The sequence below is a fragment of the Nanorana parkeri genome, unplaced genomic scaffold (assembly GCF_000935625.1).
Source record: "Nanorana parkeri isolate BGI_ZX_2015 unplaced genomic scaffold, ASM93562v1 scaffold23, whole genome shotgun sequence".
Classification (NCBI taxonomy): Eukaryota; Metazoa; Chordata; class Amphibia; order Anura; family Dicroglossidae; genus Nanorana; species Nanorana parkeri.
This window is the reverse complement of record NW_017306291.1, coordinates 3,773,331-3,797,503: the sequence shown is the minus strand read 5'-3', so window position 1 is coordinate 3,797,503 and position 24,173 is coordinate 3,773,331. Positions and strand designations below refer to the sequence as shown.

The window sequence follows — 24,173 nt, the reverse complement described above, 5'->3', positions numbered from 1 at the left end:
AGCAGGTTTGCACTGCAAGCAGCTTCTCTATCTTATTTTCAAATCTTACCTGAGCAAACTGAAGAGAGATGCTGATTGGTTTCCTGATGGGCAACTGCTCCAGATTCTGTCTGCTCTAGTTTTGATAAATTCCCCCCAGTGAATGTTACTGAGACCTTGGATTCTTATTGACAAATGGTAAATTCAAATGTGACCTATTCCAGTGAACATACATGAAGTGAATGTGCTTTACAACTACGATGACCAACAGTGTATGACCCAAAGGAAAAAGATGCGGCAAATATTTCTCTATATCATTTTCCACTGCACTGAAGTCCAAGTTCATCCTCACCATGTAGCACATTCTGCATTGTTCCTGACTGGGGAATAGGGTGACACTTTAGCAATAAATGTTATAACAAAGTGATTATTAAGACAGCGTGGTGGGCAGGTTAGCAGCGCGGCCTGGTAAAGTCTGACTCCCGCCATGGTCATTATCCAAATCCAAAACCACGCTGTGATAACACGGGCAGTCATGAATGTCAGAACTGGACAATGGTTTTTAGGCGGCTCTTTATCACATACCGTAGTATTGAGCTTTGAGACTTGTGTAGAGTGGAAGGTTGAATTGTCTGGTCTTGCTTTCGGTCTCGAAGATTCAATGGATTTTTCCTGATGCCGTTTTGCTTTCTAAAGCAAAAATAAAAACATATTGGTGCTGATAAAACTCTAAAGAAGTGATAGAAGTATTTCACATGTTTCAGCCACAGTACTTCAACGTGGAAGCACAGGTAACTTATTTGTTTTGGCAAGAGTAGGAAAGGCTTAAAATCCCTATTGGGGTTTTTTTTTTTTGCTTTTGTCTGTGTACTGTTTTCTGAAGATTTTCCTTCACTTTCTATCCTGGAGATGCTAAGAAATGAGAGGAAATCACTCAAAGAGGAACATTTATCCCCATTGGAAGAAACTTTCTACAGAGTTGAGAAAAAATGGCAACCAGTACAAATGACAATGGTAATGGTGACAATGGTAACCAGTACAAATGGCAATGGTGACAGTGGTAACCAGTACAAATGACAATGGCAATGGTGACAGTGGTAACCAGTACAAATGACAATGGCAATGGTGACAATGGTAACTATTACAAATGTCAATGGTAATGGCAACAATGGGAATCAGTACAAATGACAATGGTAATGGTGACAATGGTAACCAGTACAAATGACAATGGTAACCAGTACAAATGACAGTGGTAATGGGGACAATGTTACCCAGAACAAACAGAAGGGTGAATCTCATCAGTGACACAGACAACAAAAAAACTTGACAGACAGTCTACCCCTTCTTCACTCTATTCGCAATTGGCACTTTTACCTTTAAGTTTGATGTATTTGATGTTTTGCACCATTATTTGTATCACATGTTTTTTTTACACATACATATTTCAAACCGTATCTAGGCTTTCTAAAACGAAAGCCCAGTACTAGCTGCTAAATGAAAATCCGCATGGGTTGTACATTCAGAGCAGAGGGGTTCAGATGTTCATGTAATTTCGGCTCCTGCTACCACATACTAAAACCCCACATTCTACTTTATTATTCCTATTATTCTTATTATCCAATCCTGGTTCTGTGACAGATGCAGGAACACAATGAAATACATCACCTTTAGGACCTCATAATTGGATGTCCTGGCCAGGAATTTATCCCATGTTTTCATGACTATTTCGCTCTGTTTGTGGCTCGCTTTAATCTGCAATAAGAAATCCCAAAAAGATGTGATTAGTGGAGATGAATGACTCGCTCTTCAGTTCTTCTTGGGACAAAATTTATATCAACTAGTCGTTCACTGGGAGAGGCCTGGGCATTGCATGATGGAAAATGCACAGCACGGGACTGGCCATGAACCTTAAATATCCTTTTGTCTGTATTTGAGGCCTGTGATGTAATTTGCAATTTTCATCTGGGACATAAGGAAGGAGAGGTGCGGCCTTTCATCTATTTATCATTGCTCACAGAGGACAAGGGTCACACTCTGCAGCTGCTGACAGGGGACAGGCTTTACTACTTAGGCTGTGGCTGTTTCAGACTGACTACGGGCTGCAGGACAATGAACACCTTTTGTGTTGATGCCTCTGGAATGTATTTAGCCGATGTACACTGGGGGTCGAATGGACTTTAGGTTTTGCACATGATGTGGAAGTGTTAAACCCCCTGCATGGTGTTACTGATGTCTCACTGAGGAGGTTCGCCCTCTTTATCTGTCCTGTCCATTGCCTTGGGTACAGAAAGTGATGGGAAAGTCACAATTTTAGAGTTGTAACAGGAACAGAAACGTGAGGGGACATCCCCTCCTCTGTTGACAACGGTATAAAGCTGGCCATACACTTTATATTTTCTTTATTCAACCTGCGGGCTGAATAAAGTAAATATAACAGATACCTCCATCAACACTCACGTGCGTTGATGGAGGAATCCACCGCTGCTTTCATTGTATTCCGGCAGCTCCTGTCAGAATACCTGAACAGAGGGTGCGGCTGATTGACTGCAAACTTTGTTCGGCTGAAGATTTTCTGCTGATCGGAGGATGCCAGTGTTCTATCAAAGTTTGTGACTGCGTTAGAATGTGTGACTGGTGACGTGGTCACACATTTTAACGTAATCCCGCCCAGTTTTTCGGCAGTGGAATGTGTGACCGGTCACAAGATCACACATTTTAAAGTAATCCCGCCGAGTTTTTCAGCAGTGGAATATGTGACCGGCAAAAGGTGAAGAATTCCAACGCTTTCTCAGCTGTTCCAGGGCAGATCGGCATCGCAGATGTGACTGCGATCTCACATTCCACAGAGTCAGATAGAAGTGACATTTCAGGACCGATCAGCTGTTCCAGGGCAGATCGGTTCTCCTGCACATACCATCTGCGATGCCGATCTGTCCTGGAACAGCTGATCGGTCCTGAAATGTCACTTCTATCTGACTCTGTGGAATGTGAGATCGCAGTCACATCTGCGATGCCGATCTGCCCTGGAACAGCTGAGAAAGCGTTGGAATTCTTCTTCACTTATTGCCGGTCGCATATTCCACCGCCGAAAAACTCGGCGGCATTACGTTAAAATGTGTGACCACGTCACCGGTCACATATTCAAACCCAGTCACAATCGTTGATAGAACACTGGTGGGAGAACTGGCTGCAATTTGCATAGTGTGCGGTCAGCTTTAGAGGTGGTGTTCCTGTTTTTTGGAGATATTTACTACCTGTTGTGTGTCTGGGACAGGACACAGACAAGTGGAACATCTACTGCAAACCAGGTCTTCTCATTCAGTACCTGATCTTACAAATTGCCTAAATAGACACAGACACACAAATGTTGTGAAAAGCCTTCCCAGAAGAGCAGAGGCTGTAATGGGTTCAAAAAAGGGGCCAACTCCACACTAATGCCCGTGGTTTTGGAATGGGATGTCCAACTAGATCATATAGGTGTGATGCTCAAACATGTGGCTATATAGTGCAGGTAATCAATCTCTAATGGGTAATCTACAAATCTCTGTATGTTACATAAAAGGAAAAGAAAATGTGTACAAAATGAGTCACATCAAAGACTACTTTCAGTAAATAAATGTACTAATACCCCCAACATACACACTGAATAGAAATACATTATACAATAGACAAGACTGTGGCCTTACATCTGCATATTTTTGCTGTTCTTCCTGGAGCTCCATTTGTTTGTGATTTTCAATCATCTCTGTCTGGTGAGAAGCAACAAGTTTACTGATGTTTTCTGCAGACTTTTCAATGACCTCCAGAGCTTCATAATCGGAGGTTACCGGCTGGATGTTTTCTGCTGTCAGTTCGGCTATGATTGAGACAAGTTGTTGTACATGCTGGTTTGTGAGTGTGCCATGATGCCTTTCTACTATTTTAGTATTCTGATACCTGCCGGCGGCCATCTTGGTGGTGGACGCCGGCAGAGAGAGGAGGGGACAGTCACCCAGCGGGATAAGGTATGCCGCCAGGTCCCCTCCTCTCCTGATACTGTCCATGACCGAGCGCCCGACTTTTCAGAGGGGAGTGACACCAAAATGATTCATTTTGGTGTCATCCCTCCAATGGTGTCACCCAGGTGCGGGTCGCACCCCCAGCGTGACGCCACTGAAGAAATACATTCCTATAGATGGTAAATGTATATTAAATGATATATTGATAGATAATATTGAGTATTGAGTGATACTTCATACTATTAAAAAAACTAAATAAAAAAAAAAAGAGGAAAATGATTAGGGATGCACTCATACCGGTATACAATCTCATGTTTAGTTTACCAATTTTGATTGATAAATATACCTCAAAAAATGTATATTTTTGAAAATCAAGTATTTGTTTGAAACATTTTATTTGATTAGGGTGTGGGTGTCTGGGGGGGAATAAGGGAAGGTATTATATACATACTGCCACTTACTTTAAAATCAAGATATCTGCTTATTACACTGAGAGTGACATAATCCAGTGCAGATAAGCCAGGCAAGTTTTCAAAGCCTAAAAAAGAAAACGATTTTTAAATTGGATTATTGTGTAAAATAAATACATTGCTAAACAACTTCTAAATATGTAAGGGTTCCATCTAAAGTAGATGACTCCGTTCTGAATGGACTCGGCAGACTTAGATCACTGTGGCTTGTTAAAACTCTCTAGGACCCTGATGGGGACAACTGCAAGGTAGGGTTCACTTGTCACTTTAAATGGAAAACCTCTTTAAAAGGAGAACTATGAGGTGAGTGATTTTCACTCATCCTCATAGTTCCAGCCGACCTGTGTCAATGAAACTGTCACACGTCGGCTCAGTAGATCGGGAAGTGCGGACACATACCGTCGCTCGCTCACTTCTTGATCATCTCCCTGCAGAGAGCCATGACTGTCACTCACAGCTCCCCGCAAGGATTCCCCCTCTTCCCCGCTCCAATCCTCCAGCGCTGAGCATAGTTCTCTTTTAAGTATGCATTAGTTGTTTTTCAGCTTTGGTGATCAGACACAGAAAAGTGCTTCACAAAGAAGGCGCCTCACATACTTGTATTCTAATTATGATATTGAAAAAAAAATCACACACCAGGAGTTTTAACTGAAGGATCCAAGTAATAAAATTGTTACTATACTGGTAATAGAATTATTACCAAAATGTCAGAAAATCCAAACAAGTACAATACCAATGGTTGTATACTGTGGTCGCTCTTCACCATTTAGGTAAGCTTTAGTAAAGCCGAGATGGGGTGGTGGCATTATGGGATGGGGAATGTATTACATTTTCCTCCCCAAGAAACTTTCTGTGATATATGAACCTCCTTGTTTGTAGTCTCAGATTGCGGTAGTATGTGATTTGATAACTAAAGTCTGGTATACCATTCGGACTTGGACAACCTGGGCTCTGTTTCCTTCACATTCAGATCCAAATTCGGGTCCTGTCCCATAATTTAAGAAACTCTGCTATACACTACTATAGGCTATAGTAATTCCCTTGCCCTCTCTAGAGGAACCTCAGGGTTCTACGGAACTCCCCCTTGAGAAACGCTGCACTATATACACTGCCTGTCCAAAAAATATTCACACATTCGCCATGACATCATTTTGATAAGCTTATGCAATGTCACAACATTTATTTCCATCCAGAGTTGTATTAATTTGTCACTAAGATCTTGTAGTGATGATGGGAGAGTCGGACCTCTGTGTAAAGTCTTCTCGGGCACAACCCAAGGATTCTCAATGGGGTTAAGGTCTGGACTCTGTGGTGGCCAATCCATGTGTGACAATGATGTCTCATGCTCCCTGAACCGCTCTTTCACAATCTGAGCCCGATGAATCCTGGCATGGTCATCATGGAGTATGCCCAATGTGCCATCAGGGAAGAAAAATCAATTGATGGAAAAATGGTCATTCAGTATATTCAGGTAGGCAGCTCACCTCATTTTTTGGGCACATGGCATTGCTGAACCTAGACCTGGAAGACTCTGAACTATTTGCTTAGATAAATCCAGGTCGGTGACTTTCTTTGGACAGGCAGTGTAGTATAATATCTGCTATCACATGAAGGCTTACCTAGCCTGGAAAAGACTGAATAGATTTTGGCTCTTATATTTTCAGCCACTTCCATGATTGCAACACTAAAGCGGTTGGCCGGCATTGGTAGGACTTCCTGCTCTTCTTGGAACTGCCCAACCAGGGGTCTCTGTGCATCTGTAAATAAGGAATAATCCATAAAAATCATCAATTCATAATTCGTATCATAACCTGTATGAATCTGACAACAAAGACATTAGAAGATCTCAGGCAGTAATCTGAACTGTTCTGAATCTCAGGCAGCATCCTTTTGTGGCAAGCAGTAATGTGGCAGGCTAGTAATGTGTCAGTGCATTGTTTCCGAACATCTACAGGAGCAGACATAATCATCTTAAAGAGACCCTGTCGCCAACTTAAAAAACAAAGCACAGACAAGTCAAGTAATTTAAAAGCTTGCTTTTTTATTCACCTGCATTGTTTTTTTCTTCCCGTAAACATTTTTTATTCACTTTCAATGTGCTTGTGGACATGTTGAAAAAAAGTGACCACTCCAGGAAGAGTCCGAGTCAATCTCCTAGCACAGGCTTCTCCCTCCTTGTATGTCATAGCCCTATTGCGGGAGTGTCTAATTATTGTCTGTGCTGATTCAGCCCCCCCACCCCTCACTTCACCTTCCTAGATAACCTTTAATGTAGCTGTTGGGGGAGAACTTTAAAGTCTCAACTGAGTGACAACTCTCAGTCGGCTGGGACTACTGACATCACATCCAAGATGGCGGCACCAGGCAGCAGTGTTGGGGCTTTTGGATGACTACAAAAAGGAGGCTTTTACAGGTAAATAAACAGTAGGGATGTACCGATATAGCGGCCGCCGAAAAATATCGACCGAAAATGGCACTTTTGGCTAAATGCCGAAAGTGCCATTTTCCTGCCGATACATCGGCACATCCGTGATTTCTTTCCTCCCCGCTGGGCGCTGCTCTGTGTCCCAGCGGGAAGGAGAGAAAGTGACAGCTGGCCGAGCGCTGCGTGAGGAGAGCGCTGTGAGTGGCCGGTGTCTCTCCTCTCACACCGATCAGCCTCCTATCACAGTGCGGCACAGTGTTATGTGGGTGCGGAGACAGCGCTGTCACAGGAGGCTGGGCTCTCCTCTCGCACCGCTTGCTCAGCCTCCTGTGACAGCGTGTCAGAGAGGAGAGCAGGCTACATACACTCAGTGGTCAGTGATTGCTGAGTGTTTGTACATAATTGAGGACAGAGTATGGTTACTATATCCTCAATTATGAAGGATTGGGAGTGATCTATATCCACTCCTGTTCATTCATGATTGTGGTTATAGTAAACATACCATGTCCTCATGTTATCATAGAGGATTCCTGTTCATTGATAACAGGGGATACAGAAAAAGCGACTGAGGACTCTGCATTCTCAATCTCTTTTTCTATTTTAAAAGGGAAATATCAGGAGTCTGTTTAGACCCCTAATATTTCTCCGAAGCCCCTAAAAGTAAAGGAAAAACTAAAAATATTTAATAAAAAATGAATAAAAATAAATATACAATTTTTTAAAAGTTTATAAAAAAAGAAATAAGAATAAAATATTTTAAAAAATTAAACTAAAAAAATTTTCTGTATCGGTTTCGGCCTGACAATTTTTCTATTTCGGTTTTGTTTCGGTTTTTACATTTCTATTTTGGTGCACCTCTAATAAAAAGCATGAAATAAGTTAAATGCACATATAATCTTCTGGGAAAAGTGTTGTAATGGATGGTCTGGCAACAGGGACTAACAAGACCCTTAGACAGCATTAGAGAGTGAATGCTTATAACTATGACCTGTAGGCATAAATATTAGTGGAAGGGGTCTGAATCCAAAATGAATAAAGGACATCTTAATGGGGGGTGTCAATATTTACCTATGGCAGTAATACTACATTTTTTTATTGAATATCTATCAGTGACCAGGGATCATTTAATTTTTGCACACTTGTTCCAACCCCGATAATTTGGCACATTGTAAACGGGCGCCAAAGTTTTAATAATATGGCGTGATCATTTTTTTGCCACAAGTGTGGGTATATAAATTTCATGAGATTTAGTCCCCCTTCACACCTTAGCTGTTTGTCACTCGTAAAACAGCTCAACACTAGGAATCCCATTTATGTCTATGACCCCAGTGCACATGCCGTTTTATCGCAAGCAGAAATACGCCTGTCACACAAAATACTACATCAGCTACTTTGGGACTGATTTGTGTGCGTTTTGTCCCATAGACTCATTAGAAAATGCTTGAAATACGCGTGTTGCTATTATTTGCGCAGCGTATTACGCGCGTTATGCTAATTGACTTGAATGTGCCAAAATCTGCTCAAAAAACGCACGACTTAACATACACGTAAAAAACGCTATAAAAAGATACATGTAAAACGTGCTGAATAGGTGTTGCTTAGGTGTAAATTTTACCTGCGTTTGAAAAGTGCTTTGAGGTGTTTACAGCTGGTAGATTGTTCTTCCTCAACAAAATGCGCAAAAAAAGTGTGAAAACCCTTGCGCCGCGAGTTTACAGGCATTTCGGCGAAGAGGGACTGACAGATCAGGTTGAAGATAAGGGTTACCTTTACAGGTTAGTACTAGGGGTTATGCCGAGGTTAAAATTCCCTAAGCAACTGTAATATTTTTGTGTGTGGTAAATTCATTTTAGGCAACATATGCAATACATTTGTGGCATAAAATTGTGTCCGGAAATTTCCAGCACATAAAGTCCTACAGAAGATACAACTAAACCAATTTAAATCCAGGTGCCTAGTGAAAAATATTTCCCACAGCAGATTGATTATTTTCAAGCCATCCATAGTTAAATAGTTGGCATATGATGGGTTGCTATGAGCAACAGAAAGTTCTTCCAAGTTTATCAATCCTAATTCATCTGTACTTACCAATTATACGTCCAAAATGGTCTCTCCTTACTCCCAGCTCCTCCTCTTCTTGTTTCCACAATCGGACAAGGAGTTTTGGGACCGTGTCATTATCTTTTCCCCTCCAGGTTAAAATATGTGGAATAGTTTTCGGATTATCACAGAATTCCACCAATATCCCAAGTAACAGGTTGTTCATGTTTTTCAGATTAAGCTTTAGGGGGAAAAAAGTGGAAATCAGAGGAAACAGCATGGCTGGTACACACAAATCTCATTCACATTCTGGGTAATAAAACCTGGTAGAGGGCTGGCTACTTTTCACTTAAATTTACAAAAGAGTGGAATGAATGGTACTACAGTATGTAGATGCGTGTACACATTCATTACAACCAGGGTGGGATTATTACTATCGATGCGCCGATAGCGGTATTTAGGTATCGAGTACCGATATTATTTTCACGGTACTTGCCGATTCGGCATACCGATACCGGAAGTCACATTAAGGAAGCCAGGCGGCGTGTAATGACTTGCCACATGGCTTCCTGATTAGCCGGAAAGCCGGGCGGCGTGTCAAGACTTGCCACCCAGCTTCCCGATTAGCAGAGAAGCCGTCCCCATGCTTCTCGTCACTATGTGACGAGAAAGCATGGAGACGGCTTTCTGGCCAATCAGGAAGCCGTGCGCTGTGTAATGACACGGCGTCCGGCTTCCTGATTGGCTGGGAAGCCGGCTCCTTGCTCCCTCGCCATGAGGTAACGACCAATCAGGAAGCCGGGAAGCGAGTCATTAGACGCTGCCCGGCTTCCTGATTGGCCGGGAAGCCGACTCCATGCTCCCTCCTCACTTGGGGAGCATGGAGCCGGCTTCCTGGCCAATCAGGAAGCCGCGCAGCGTCTAATGACTCGCTGCTCGGCTTCCTGATGCCGGAAGTATCGTGCTAGGCATCGGAGCATTTGGGCGAGTACGAGTATCGGCGCCGATATTAGTATAGGCTCATTATTACCTCCTGCACTGTAGGCCAGCTGTCTTGTGCTGCCTACCTCTTACCCAAGTCAATGAGCTAGCTTTATCATCACACTGATATCAGACTTCAAAGTCACACAAGGCAAGGATAGAGAGGCTAAAAAGGACATGTTTGCTCACTCTTTGCCAGTAAACCTAGAATTGATGCGAAGAGTAGACAGAATGATCACCCTGGTCTGCTAATAGTTCGGTTCACGGGTATTGATTACAACATCAATTTAGTCAGTAAAAAACTACATTTGGTTAATATCAAATTACTATGATTACATTTGAGAGTATAAGTCTGCTTAAATAATCATGAGAGGCTGGATCAGATCACTTTACATACTTACTGCTAATAAATCCAATATAATAAACAAGCCTTCTTTTTCAAGAAAGTAATCCTCTGACGAGAAACATCCTATAACACAACTCCTAAATAAAAAATAGAAAAGACAATAAAAAATACAACACATACATCTGCCATTTGTATCAGAATGCGTATTACAAATGTATTCAGCAACCTTGGTTTGCAGTGCTACTGTTTTGGGCTCAATCCCCACAAAGCACACTATCTGGGTGAAGTTTATATGATTTCTCTGTGTGGATATCTTCCACAAACATGTACAAGAATGTACAAATCCTATGTAAAACAATGGACATAAAGCACATTCCCAGCATCTGTAAGATATATGGAGACAGCCACAGGGACGGTGCAATTCCGGCATACATGTGCAGGAGCTACATCATCAGTGGCTGCCCAAAGACAAAATCATAAGACAAGGAGATGTCAACAGCAGCAATGGAGCAGCAACGAGGAAAGCGGATGTCACATTGCTGGATGAGGACACACTACAGAGTAAGTTGGCCATTATTTGCAAGCATACTTGGACATTATAGCTGTTGGAAATACAACAGCATATATTATGTCTTTTGAGCTATAGATGGCGCTGTAGTGCAATGATAGTCTATGTTAGTCTATATGTTCATGTTTATCTTTGATATATACACGAAGTTCTCTTTGTATGCTCTATAATGCTGTATTCTGATATAATGTTCTTCCAAGGACGTAAAACTTAATTCAGCATTCCTCAAGATCTCAGTGCTTCATCTAAACACGTAACCAACGTGTTGGTTGGCAAGAGCTCACCCAACACAAAAGGGTACATTTCCACTTTAAGTATTAGTAGGTAACGGTGCTAGCCACCATGCTGCCTTTTTAATGAACCAAATGTTTTTCTAATAAACGTTAAATCTCTTTTTTAAGTGATACCAAACACAACCAAGTCTGAGCAATACTTACTTCACACAATTTACCTTGCAGAGGAGTTGAAGCAACACTTACCAAACAGAATCTAGTGTGCAGAAAAGTAGTTTGTTGTGGCCGAGACCACTAGAAAACTTAGAGGGGTCCATCTTTAGGAACTGTATCAGTACATCTACTCCTTCTGGGCCAAACAATTCCTATGGAAGTGAAAGATTTGACAAGATAATTACCCCAGACAACATATTCCTCTTCTGAGTAAGGCTGTGTAAATACATGTGCTGATTTTTGAGAGGACAAGACAAGTCCAACAAATGCTCCTTTTGGAAATAATCAGAAGTAAACAATAGCAACAACCTAAAATATTTTGCAATAATTTTATGCAACTGCTACGATCTTAGGGTGAGCACGTGTTGCTTCATATTATTTATTTATTATAGGCATCAGTCCCTGTCCTCAAGGAGCTTACAATCTAAATGTCCCTATCTCACATGCATACATATGAGGACCAATTTGGAGAGGAGCCAATTAACCTTCCAGCATGTCTTTGGGGTGTGTGAGGAAACCGGAGTACCCAGAGGAAACCAACAAAAGCATAGGGAGAACATGCAAACTCCTTGCAGATAGTGTCCTGGCCAGGATTCGAACCAGGGACCCCTTGTGCTTAGAACATAAGCAGTTATCTTGTAGAGTATTATTGCCCAGCCCTCTATATAAACATTGTACAAAGAAAAATCAATAAAATAATTTCAACAGAGAGCTGCCATTTACTGTATATTCATCTTTAGCTATCATTTTAGTACGTAGAATGTTGCATTCGTCATTCTGTTTCTTGAACATTTGTTGAGTTGTTTAAAAAAACTGGACAGAACATGACATTTGGATATGGTTGGAAAACTATCCATTACACCTGATTACACATATAAACTGTCAGTCTTGCACAGATTAAAGTGACACTAAACTCAGGAGTTAAATCCTAAAAATACATTCAAGTACCTTAATTATAAACAAAAATGTATCTTATTTGTGTATCACTCGGCTGTAGATCCTCAAATCATGTCTGAATTGGTGCTGACACTGTCCTTCCTTCTGGAGGGGGGCTACTTGTGTTCCCCATGGTCCCTGTGTGTGTTGTAAAGTAGTCACCGCTCCAAGCTCACTCCCGGGATGGACTACACTCTCATGTTTAGTTTATTCATTTGTATCGAGATTGTAGTCCATCACGGGGTGAGCTTGGAGTGGTGGCTACTTTACAACACTCACAGGGAACATGGGGAACAAAAGTAGCCCCCCTCCAGAAGGAAGGACAGTGTCAGTGCCAATTCAGAGATGATTTGAGGATCTACAGCCGAGTGATACACAAATAATATACATTTTTGTCAATAGTTACAGTACTTGAATGCATTTATAAGATTTAACTCCCGAGTTTAGTGTCACTTTAAAACACTAAGTCTTGCAGGACATGAGAAATAATAATATAAGTTAATGATAGGAACTCTCAGTGTTACACATACAAACAGTCAGTCTGGTTGGAAGTGAAAAATCAAAAAAGGAAGTAAAAAAAAAGAAGTAAAAAATCAATGACTAAACTGCACAAACACTCAGGGGGTTATTCACAAAAGGGTGGAGAGTTAGGAGAAGGCCGGAGAAGTGAACAATCTAGGACAACATCGCAGAACTGGAAAGTGAACAAAATTGGAGAATATTTCCAAATCAGCTTTATTGTCCTAGATTGTTCACTTCTCCTGCCTTCTCCAAACTCCTCACCCTAGTGAATAACCCTGTCTGTCTTGCAGGAGATGAGAAATTATAACATGAATTACGATTCTCAATGTCCACAGATAGAATACAAACCTTTCTGTGTGCATCATTCTCGCACAGTGAGGACAGAATGACGAGGATGTCAGACTGCATCTCCAGCAAAATGAAGTTATCACTAGAACTGGCTGAGCTTTTCTTCAGTATCCCTGATAAAAAGAGAACATGTCATTCTCATATACAGTATATCCATGTTAACACATGGTTGCTAATGCAAGTGTCTGAAAGCAGAACTGCCTGTTTGCCAACAAATCAAATGCAAACCTGCACTGGTAATGGAAAGTTAGAGAATGAAGTTGGAATGTGATTGCTTGCAGTGGCAACACACTGTTCTTATTCCAATGATTGTGAAAGAACACAGCCTACTCTTTACAGTATCAAATATATACATCTGAGGAGTATTTTTATATACATTTCTGCAGAATTACATAACCAATGAAATGATAATATCTAGGTTAACTTTAAAATAGTGCATCTAAAAATGTATGTGCAGGGGAATTATCAGATGTGGAACTCAAATATTTAACTGCTTCATGATGATGCTGAAGGACCACACACAGCCTGGAGTGTCAGGGGGACAAGAAGGTGTGAAGATAGGTCACCAGCACTCAAAAAATGCAAAGAAAGTATCATTTATTGCAAATAACGTTACATAGGTCAAAACTGCCAACTTTTTGGGGCCACTCTGGGACTCTTCCTTAAGACGACACAGAGACAGCAGGCTCTCCATGATGTAAAAAAAAAAAAATGGCAGTGCGGGACTTGTAGTCAGAGAATGAGAGAAGAGGACAATGCTGGATCTTCTGGACTTTGAAGTATATTTATGCAGCATAATAAAGTTAGTGGTCACCTGGACAGTAACTCTCATTGGGAGGTGCAAGGTCCACTTTAATCCCAAACAATACAAAATACATTTCTCACAGGATACAATATTAGAGCTGCGCATTAGGAAATGTTTTGACTTACCTAAGAGTTGATTAATTGCTCCCTGATCACAGAGGTCCTGATTCAGAGTCTCATCCCCTATGGACACCATAGCCCTCAGCAGTCTCAAGCTGTAGCGCATCTGGGCGTGCTTGTTGCCCCGACCACCAGTGCCATGGAAACAATTACCCTGGCCAGAGAATCCATCTGAAAAAAAGAAATGTAAATCTTTGTAAGGTGTACTAAAGTTAAGTTTTCAGGACTTAAAAAGGCTTCTAAGTAAGCATATAAGCCCCTATATAGTCCATATCTATTCAGTGCTCTGTCTGCTACAACAAACATTCAATACAAGGCAAGACCCCACCATAATAAAAATATATACAAACACAGATACTGTAAATCACAATTGCATAATAATCTATTTCACCAGATTTCTGGCAGGATCAACAAATATTTTTTTTTATAAATCGAAGAGAAATAACAAAACACTTTCAGTGGTACAGGCGGTCCCCGGGTTACAAACAAGATAGGGACTGTAGGTTTGTTCTTAAGTTGAATTTGTATGTAAGTTGGAACAGGCAAATTTTTTAAGGGTTAGTCCAGCCCAAAAACGTTTTTTTGTTTTGGATAGCATAGGGAACCTGCTGTAACGTTTGTTTTGCTGTGTGTGCCCCTGTTCAGACGATTTCACCTCACTTTCTGTCCCTGTGACAATTGGATTTTGAAAATGTTGGGTTGTACAGGAAACAAGGATTGGTGATAAAGCTTCAGTGAAGACACCTTTTTCCCCATGAAAACTCCCATGAATTTCCCTTCCTAGGGGTAGATTTCCTCTCACTTCCTGTTGTCTCAAGGGCAGGAAGTGAGATTAAATCTTTCTAATGAGGATACAGACAGCAGTAAAAACCTCACAGTGGCCCGGAAGAAGAGGCGGGCACCCCTCGTCTGCACGTCTAACAAGAGCCAACTTCCTGTAATGTACGTACAGTACTACGAACCAGACCCAAAAATGTGGGCACTCCTTGTCGGCACGAGCGCGGTAGCATTACAACGGCTGAAATGCTGCGCGGTACACTTTCCCTACAGCCTGGGACCTCCTGCTGTACAGTAATAGTCTCCGTCTGTAAGTAGGGGTCGTATGTAAGTCGGATATTTGTAACTCGGGGACTTCCTGTATATTTAACAGACCAAAAGGGAGCAAATAAGAGACCTTTGTTAGGGTTTACATACACTTTAAGGCTAATGTTGCTAGGTCATAATTATTTACAGCTAGTTTTGGTTAGGATTTGTTATTTAATATTAGGATTTGTTCAAGCTGAACTCCGGGGAGACGGAAAATGCCCACTGCATGGGTTACCTTATAATATTCTTACCTTATTCCTCGCTTCCTCTGCAGCCAGCACTCTCCTCCATTGTCCAATGCTCTGGAATGTGGGCAGGTCTTCAGTAGTGATGGGCTCAGGCGTGTTCGCAGCTCCACGTGCCGAGCCTGCCAGGAAGCTGACAGCGCCGCAGCCAATCACAGGTACTGAGACATTATCCTGGTCCGCAGCTGCAGAGATTGGGAAGTGCCTGTGATTGGCGCTGTCAGCTTCCTGGCGGGCTCGGCACGTGGAGCTGCGAACATGCCCGAGCCCATCACTAGTCCTCAGTGCCCTCCTGTAATATGAAGACTGCTGGTCCTGAATTTTATGGGATGTTGTCAGAGAGTGGCGACTGACCGGGCAGAGTAGAGAAATGGTGTCAGGAATAATGTTAAAATATTACCTTATCCATCATCCCCTAGGCAAAACATGCAATTAACCTTTGGAGTGGGGAGTGGTCCCCCTCCCCACTCCAAGGGTTAATTGCATGTAAACATTTTTGGTTCCCGGAGTTCAGTTTTAATTTTTATGGACAAAATTTAAAGGGAAATTGTTTTTATTTTATGTTGTTCCTTTGCTCCTGAAAGGTTGGCATCTGCAGTATGTTATTCTTCCCTTCCCTACCACTTTATTCATCTATGGGAATGAGGACAAGAAGCCCTGACACAGTTTCCCCAGTCCCAGACACACCTTACGCAGAGCTGAGGACTCTCCACCCACATGGACAAAGCATTTTAAAATGATTTCACAGCTTCGTAGTCTTCATATACCAATCATGAACACATCCTGTTATATGACTGCACAAATTCAGAACAGAGGCAGTAATATATTGGCATTACCTTGACCGGTGCACCATTCTAGGAAGAGAAGGATACGAGTATTTCCTTGGCAGGTCATGTATTCCTCCACCAGCAGAGGAGCTATTGTTGATAAGGTTGCAATGGCATGGAGCTGTAAGTCTTCAAAACGGGCAGCAGGCCAGTCATGGGCTCCAGGCTTTTCACTTGCTTTGACATAGTTAAAAAGGGCTAAAACCACCTTTCCATCACAGAGCAACTAAATGATTGACACAGACAGACAGTCATTATATGGTGGCATCATTATCACAATGATTTCTTTATAGAGTCTGCAGGATGCAAGCTAAGAACATGTAGCCATTTGTCTAAGGTGTAGACACCTATACCTGGGCACTTATTATTTCTAGCCAAATTTCACCCAGCATAAACAAAAACGAAGACAGTGACTTATAGCACTTGACCCTAAGGTATTTTAATTAGGGATGCACCGATATATCGGCCGAAAATTGCACTTTTGGCTAAATGCCGAAAGTGCTATTTTTCTGGCAATACAGCGGCGCATCTGTGATTTCTCTCCTCCCCGCCGGGCGCTGCTCTGTGTCCCAGCGGGGAGGAAAGAAACTGTGACGGCCGGCCGAGCGCTGCGGGAGAAGAGCGCTGTGAGCCAATGCAAACACTCAGCGATCAGTGATGGCTGAGTGTTTGTACATAATTGAGGTATCATGGCACACTCACAAGCTGGCATGTAAAAAAACTTGTCTCACCACTAAGGTTAATAACAGAGGTTTGGATACACGTCTTCTGCAGAAAATGTGCCTTGGCGCGGCTTTCACATTTGTGAGAAAATTAAAATAAAAAACATTTTCGGTTTCGGTCTGACATTTTTTTTATTTTGGTTTCGTTTCGATTCTGAAATTTCCATTACGGTGCACCTCTGATTTTAATATAAGTTGAAGCTGAATTTCGGGCAAGCATCTAAATGCACAGATAAAAACACATTTGGGAGGAATCCATCTTGTCCTGGGATTTAAACAGCTATGTAGCACAGCCCTACTGGTGAGGCAGAAGACCTGATTTTTGACTGCTGCAGTTAAGTAAAACTTACAGGTCTTGTTCCTCCTCCAGCCTGTGACTGGACAGTGAAAGGGAAAGCAGCAGACGGATGAGCTCATCTCTCTGTCATTCTGATCTCTCCTCCTATCAGCATGTTCCTTGTTAGCACAAGAACATCACATCACAACTGACTGTTTCCTTGTGCTGCTTCTCCAAGCCTAGCTCTACTGTACACGGACTGGAAGAGACTTACAACAAGCCAAATTCAGGTACCTGCACTGCCTACATTTAAAAAAAAGTACATTTAATAATGTAAAATGAATAAGTAGCTGTATTAAAGGGTTATTAAACCCTTACTTTTTTTGGATATATCTATGGCTAGCAAGCAGTAGATATATGCTAAAACTTGAAGAAAAAAAAACCTTTTGAAACAGGTTTAAACTTACCCGTGCCTTCGCCGCGCACTCCCGTCCGAACATCTGAAGAGTCTCGGGAGGATGCAAAGCATCTTGGGGCGGGTGCATGCGCAGTTCAGATGTTCGGCCGGGAGACGAGGAGAGACACAAGGTAAGTCTATGGAGCAGCATGCACCTGCACAGACCCCGTGGGATGTCAGAGAAGAGGAGGACAGAGGAGCCAGCGCTGGATTGGAGGCCCGCACCAGCGCTGGAGGGACAGATGAAAAGGACAGGAAAGAAGAAGATGATCGAATAAAGAGGCATCATTTACGGTAAGTCCTTACACTAACATGGGGGGGGGGGCTTAAAGGCTGCATTTTCGGCAAATCCCTAACATAACATGGGGGGGGGGGGCTTTAATGTCAATTTAATTGGAGTTTTGTTTTTTTTATCCCCGATTTCAGCTTTAACAGTCTTTTTGTAAAAGCACAGTCACAGATTCTTACCTGAACTGTCGATAGATCTTTAGTTAACACCACCATCATGTTCAGCAACAGCTTCTTCATCTCAAAGTCTTCATGCTTGTGTAAAAGCTTTAAACTTTTAACCAATGGGTTGTGACTTTTAACTAGATAGTAGGGAAGACACAATATGGTAAACATTTTTTTACCTTGCATAACTAGCAACATGGATGTCAAATATACACAGATATGTATGTACAGTATATACATTATTAATGTTGTGTACTCACCTTCAGAAAAAGTGGCAAACAAGATCAGTTGCTTGGCAAATCCGCTTTCCTGAAAGTAAAATGCAAAGCATGAAACATTTTCCATCCAAACAAAGAGGGGGGGAATTAGCCTGTTTTTGTTTTAGCTTCTCAGATCACTGTTTTTTATGTGCAAATCTGTTTAGCCGCTCCTTTTAACATGTGCGCTTGTTTTGACCAGAGCTTGCGCTATTTTCCCGATTGCCAGTTGTAATATTCAGGGCGGATATGACCCGTAGCCAGCCGTATCAGCAAATAAACTTTTATTCTTTTTCACAAACAATCAAATAAAATGGCTTATATTCACTAAATACAAGATTCGGTTCAGCGTCTGTATATTAAGTCCCACCTCAGGGTTAGAGTGCCAGCCTCAGGGTTAGAGTCCCAGCCTGCTCACAGAGGGTTCCAGTATGGACACGGGTGCCCCAGCGGTATCTGGGTAGACGTATGCCACAGCTTAACACACACAGCCATGTGTCCTGCTCCAAACACTCCTCACAGACACCGACTGACTGGCTTCCTGTTCCTTTTTTAACACACCCTCTGGCTGGTGGGTTAACCCTTTCATTACCAGAACTGGCTGTAGTCAGGGATGGAGGCTTTGTCCCACCCAAAAATCTCTCTGAGCCTCCGGATTCCGGGACCCATGTATATTTAACAACTCTGGGAAGACTGCCTAGCAGTTTCCCTTACAAGTCCGACCCGGAACCCCTCACCCTGCTTGACGAGAACCCTGAATACAAGGCGACCTTAACGGGACCACCACCTAAACAAGGGAGGGATATATCGTCCATCCAGGACCCATTCCTGGCGTCCTGTACACAGTGTTTTGCAAAAGTTTGCAACTGATTACATCTGCGCTTGTCCTGCGGTTGTCTGAAACTGGAGTATCACCTAACAAAACAATCGCAACTTAAGAAGTCCCCATGACCACTTCTTCAACAAGCGACAGTTAAGCTTTTTGCCTGGAGTTACGAGTCTTCTTTCCTGAAGTCTATTTAACCTCATTTATGTACAACATTACACTAGGAACCTAAATCTGGCTCAAAGCGCGTCAAATATATCCAATGTGACAATATGACACCAGAACTTGAATAATACTGACAGACAATGTCAGTGACAGAGATGGAACGAAGTGGGAAAGTGCAAATGTATCACTGAAGGAGAGCACCTTGTGCTGTGCATACTTGCACATTAGGCCCCGTTCACATATAGCGAATTGTCGCGCGATTTCCGCCGCGATATCGTGCATTTTTGCCGCGCGATATCGCGAGAAGTCGCCGGCCAATGTTATTCAATGGAGCTGTCTTAACTCCATGTCGCGCGTCGCTCGTCGCGGTCGCAAGTCGCTTCTACCGGATCCCTTTTTTCGGCGGATTTTGCGCGATTTTACTTTTTTTCTATGGAGCCCGACGGGGAAGGTCGCGCTACTGTCGCTGGATCGTCGCTGGAACGTCGCCCCGAAAGTCGCGCTATCCCGGCCGTGCGGATCCGCTGCAAAAGGTATGTCGCTATATGTGAACGGGGCCTTACAGTAGAGCCCATGCACTCCAGAAGCAGAGAAAGAAGATGGCTGCCATTGCTTACTTCTTATTCTACATGCTAGTTGATTGGCTGTCATGTTGATGCTCTTGACTCAATACTTAGGGGCTGATTTAGAAATCTTCATTCCATTGTATAGCTGGGGGAATGCCATTTGCATTATCACCACTAGATGGAGCTAGTGAGCATAGGACATTCCTATGCTTCTCAGCTACATCTGTTAGCAGTAATGCCATGCGAATGGCATTTGCCCAGCTATACTCCGAGCGGAAGATTTCTGCATTAGCCACTAACCCAGAAAAGGTATACAGATAAGGACTTTGGGCTATTTCTTGACTTCCCTGAACTACACACTTTTTTGGGGGTCAAAGGTACTGGAGCCAGAGGGTCAGCATAACTTCTGGGCAACTATAGTGGTCAGCAATGGCAGCTAAATATTTCTCTAGATATGCTTAGAAAAGCATATTAAAGCTGGCCCACCCAACCACTGTCCCTTGAACAATAATAGTGCCCTTGCTGGTCACTGAGCCATTCTCAGTGGACCGACTGCTATTTGACTGGAGATCAGCAACAAAGGAAGGGGCTAAGCCCCTAAAAGTTGGAAATACCGGCCATTAGTAAGAAAGTGTTATGAGGAGGCATGCAAAGGAAATATTTCTGGCTAACAAAAAATTATCGTCAGGAAGTGTGGACTTCCTCAGACCCCATTCACACTGAGCTACATCCAAAAAAGCGCTTTTTTCAGAGCAAAATTGGGCTGAGCTACATTGAGCTACAGTGCACATTTTGTCGCGCTGCGTAGCGTGACTTTTCGCAGGGACTTTGCAGCTGCTACATTGGGCTGTAACCAATCAAAAGCTACACCATAAGGCTCCATTCACACTGAGCGTTTTATCGCATATTTACCGCGCGATATCGCTCTCCAATGCATGTCAATGGGGCTCTGTTCGTCGCTGTCGCTACAACAGGACCCTTTTTGGAGCGGATTTCAGCGCAATTCTACTTTGCTCAATGCAATCATTTGCGCGACATCGCGCAAAATGACAATCGTGCGATTTGCGATAGTGCTCAGTGTGAATGGGGCCTTAAAGTCTATTGGGCCAAATCGCACAAAATCCGCCGAAAAATAGGTTCGAGCTACAAGCTTGAGCGACGAGCTACAGGCGACATTGAGCTGTGAGATGTGAACAGCTCCATTGAAATGCATTGGACAAGCTACATTGAGCTGATATTTGAGCAATTTTGGAGCTGAAATCGCGCGATAAATCGCTCAGTATGAACGGGGTCTTAGGCCCCATTCACACTAAGCGACATACCTTACAAGCGGATCCTCGCGGCCGGGATAGCGAGACTGTTCGGGGCGACGTTCCAGCGACGATAGCGCGACCTTCACCGTCGGGCTGCATTCAAAAATAGAAAAATCGCGTGACAGCCGCGGGAAAAAGGGTCCTGCTGACGCAACAGCGACATGGAGCTGTACATTAGAACAGCTCCATTGAATAACATTGGCCAGCGACTTCTCGCGTTATCGCGCTGCAAAAATGCACGATATAGTGGCGGAAATCGCGCGGCAATCCGCTCAGTGTGAATGGGGCCTTAGAGATCACAGCATTACAGTAGGACAGACAATGTATGGAGAGGATAACGTGCATAGGAAGAAAGGATTGGGGCAATGTAACAGGTTCTCTAAGCAGCATCTGGGTTATAGACTAATTACAGACACTCCGTGATTTTCCATATCAGTTCACATATTGAGTTACCCTGGAGTGAGGGAAGTGCCAAGCTTTAATTGTTATTATAATATACTTTGTACTATATTTACATTTACTTACAACCAGTGGAGAGCAATTGTTCTCTGCGATCAATGTAGCGATTACTAGAAGGTCATTTCGCAGCTGCCGGTCGTAATGTCTGTAGCCATTGGTGAGAAGACGTACAAAGGAGTCCTTGAGTGCACTGAAAACATACACAATAGGCCTCATTTATCAGAAACAAGAATTTTCCTTATTGTCCACAACAGCCAATCAGATCCTCCCATTCATTCACCTATTGTGCACTGGGAGTAGGGAGGATCAGGTAGGTTATGATGAACAATAACAGAGGTTTTTCCCTCATACACTTTGATGGATAAGCTTGGTTTGATCAAGCACTACACAGATGTTAGGCCCCGTTCACACCAAGGTGGCATCGTTTTTGTGCGTTTGTACGCAGAGTTTCAGCGTGTGCTTATGTGCACGTTTATGTGTGTTTGGCACAATGTGATCAATGTGCGACCATACAAACGCGCACGAAAATGTGGAATATGCTTCTGTTGCGTGTTTTACTGGCATTTCCATTAACGTCTATGGGGGAAAAACAAGCTTCAAACTGCCAAAGAAAAGCTCATTACTTTTTTCTGCGTTTGGCGTTTTGTTGCGCAAATCATGGGATTTGTGCTGGGCGTTTTCTACTGCTCAAAAATGCCTAGGTGTGAATCGGGCCTTAAGTGTGCAAGCGTTTTTACATTTTCAAATACAACTAAACATTTACTAATAGTTATTTCTGTTTACTACTGTTCTTGTCAGTGTGCGGCTTTTGCAGATATACAGGCGAAACTCGAATAATTAGAATACCGTGCAAAGTTCATTTATTTCACTAATGCAACTTAAAAGGTGAAACTAATATATGAGATAGACTCATTACATGCAAAGCAAGATAATTCAAGCCGTCATTTGTCATAATTGTGATGATTATGGCTTACAGCTCATGAAAACCCCAAGAACCCCAAATCCACAACCTCAAAAAAGTAGATTATTACATGCAATCAATAAAACAAGGATTGTACATAGAACAATATCGGACCTCTGAAAAGTATAAGCATGCATATGTACTCAGTACTTGGTTTGGGCCCCTTTTGCAGCACTTACTGCAATTACTTTTGCACGATATTCTAATTATTCGAGTTTCACCTGTAAGTAGTCAGTACACCAACAGTGCTGCGCTTCAGTCCTGGCTTCAAATTAGCTGTAATAGTAATGCAGGCAAGCCATGCGTACACAGTAATAAATATGTTTTATCTGTTGCTGCAGCATGGGATGAAGCACGCTGTGCTGGCAGCATGTAAGAAAGTCAGACCCTTCCTCACACACAAGCAGTGGCCTGGCTCACCTGCCGTCTGACGTGTCCCACTGAACACAGCTCTACTCAACATCATTCATGCTCTTGTTGATTGCAGCAGTGCTCAGGTCATGCTGGGGAAAAACACTGACCCCATAGTTCTCCTTTAAGTACTTTACAAGCATCGCAAGACTAAGGTCTTGCGATGGTTGTAAAGTGTATGGCCACCTTTATGGGCTGCAGCTTGTGTGTGAGAGAGCAGCTGCCAAACCCCCCTAAATACTGCCAGCTCTATTTGTCCCACAAAAATGATATAAAATGAATTTGGTCAGTGTTTTGTGAGGGAGGAATTCTCAGCCAAACTTGCACAGTGCTGAAAACTGAAACGTTGCCTGGTAATGAAGGGGGTGTAACATCCAGTTACTGAAGTGGTTAATGAATGAGAAATACCTGTGTATCTTGTCAGAAATTCAGAGCTCTCTTATGTTATCTCAAAGAGCCCTTCTAGTTTTTAACGATTCACCCATGTGGTAGAGATCTGACAGTGGGAGTTGTTAAATAGTTTAACAAAAGACAATGGGCAGGGCCGGCAACACTCCAGCTGACTTCTTAGCTGCCTCCTTTACTATGAAGCTGATCGCACAGCATTGCATTTTGTTTGAGAACTGATTGTCATACAAATACACTTTGACCACCCTGAGGTCAGCAAGGGCTTAAACATTGTGCACCACTTACATCCAGTCAGGCAGACTCTCACACTGCACAGTTGTTGTGTTGATTTTGCATAGCTACTCTATCACAAAATCTGACTGTGTGTGATCAGCATTCCTCTGCCCTCTACAGACAAGATTTAAGGAAGAACTTCAGGAAAAAGATGCATTAACCCTTGCCGTGAGCCTACCCCGGCACTGCAATGGTTAAGTGCTTGTTTTTGCCTAGGTTAAAAAAAAGTTATACTTACCAGATGCTCTGAGCCGGCTTGTTCTTAGACCGGTTCCTAGAACCTTTCTTCCCCTCCTCTGCTGAGGTCTAAGGCCCCATTCACACTGAGCGATTTATCGTGCGATTTTTGCAGCGATATCGCTCATATTTACACACGATATCGCTCTATGTAGCTTCTCCAATCCATTTCAATGGAGCTGTTCACATCTCGCCGCTCAATATGGCTTGTAGCTCGTCGCTGTAGCTTGTCGCTCCTGCATGACCC

At 42.7% G+C, this 24,173-nt stretch overlaps 1 protein-coding gene across 1 annotated transcript in view; it reads right to left on the bottom strand.

Annotated features, from left to right (window-relative positions):
- The window catches only part of CFAP69 (cilia and flagella associated protein 69), a 45,583-nt gene that overhangs the window by 1,677 nt on the left and 19,733 nt on the right, over positions 1 to 24,173 (bottom strand). Inside the window, exons 9-22 of the mRNA XM_018564393.1 lie at positions 21,703 to 21,826; positions 18,311 to 18,359; positions 18,066 to 18,187; positions 16,151 to 16,367; positions 13,990 to 14,154; positions 13,060 to 13,172; positions 11,287 to 11,405; positions 10,295 to 10,376; positions 8,961 to 9,153; positions 6,067 to 6,204; positions 4,439 to 4,515; positions 3,666 to 3,863; positions 1,645 to 1,731; positions 565 to 669 (exon numbers count right to left, since the gene is read on the bottom strand). Of these exons, the coding sequence (XP_018419895.1) occupies positions 565 to 669; positions 1,645 to 1,731; positions 3,666 to 3,863; positions 4,439 to 4,515; positions 6,067 to 6,204; positions 8,961 to 9,153; positions 10,295 to 10,376; positions 11,287 to 11,405; positions 13,060 to 13,172; positions 13,990 to 14,154; positions 16,151 to 16,367; positions 18,066 to 18,187; positions 18,311 to 18,359; positions 21,703 to 21,826 (1,789 nt within the window). The remainder of the gene's footprint in view (positions 1 to 564; positions 670 to 1,644; positions 1,732 to 3,665; positions 3,864 to 4,438; positions 4,516 to 6,066; positions 6,205 to 8,960; positions 9,154 to 10,294; positions 10,377 to 11,286; positions 11,406 to 13,059; positions 13,173 to 13,989; positions 14,155 to 16,150; positions 16,368 to 18,065; positions 18,188 to 18,310; positions 18,360 to 21,702; positions 21,827 to 24,173) is intronic.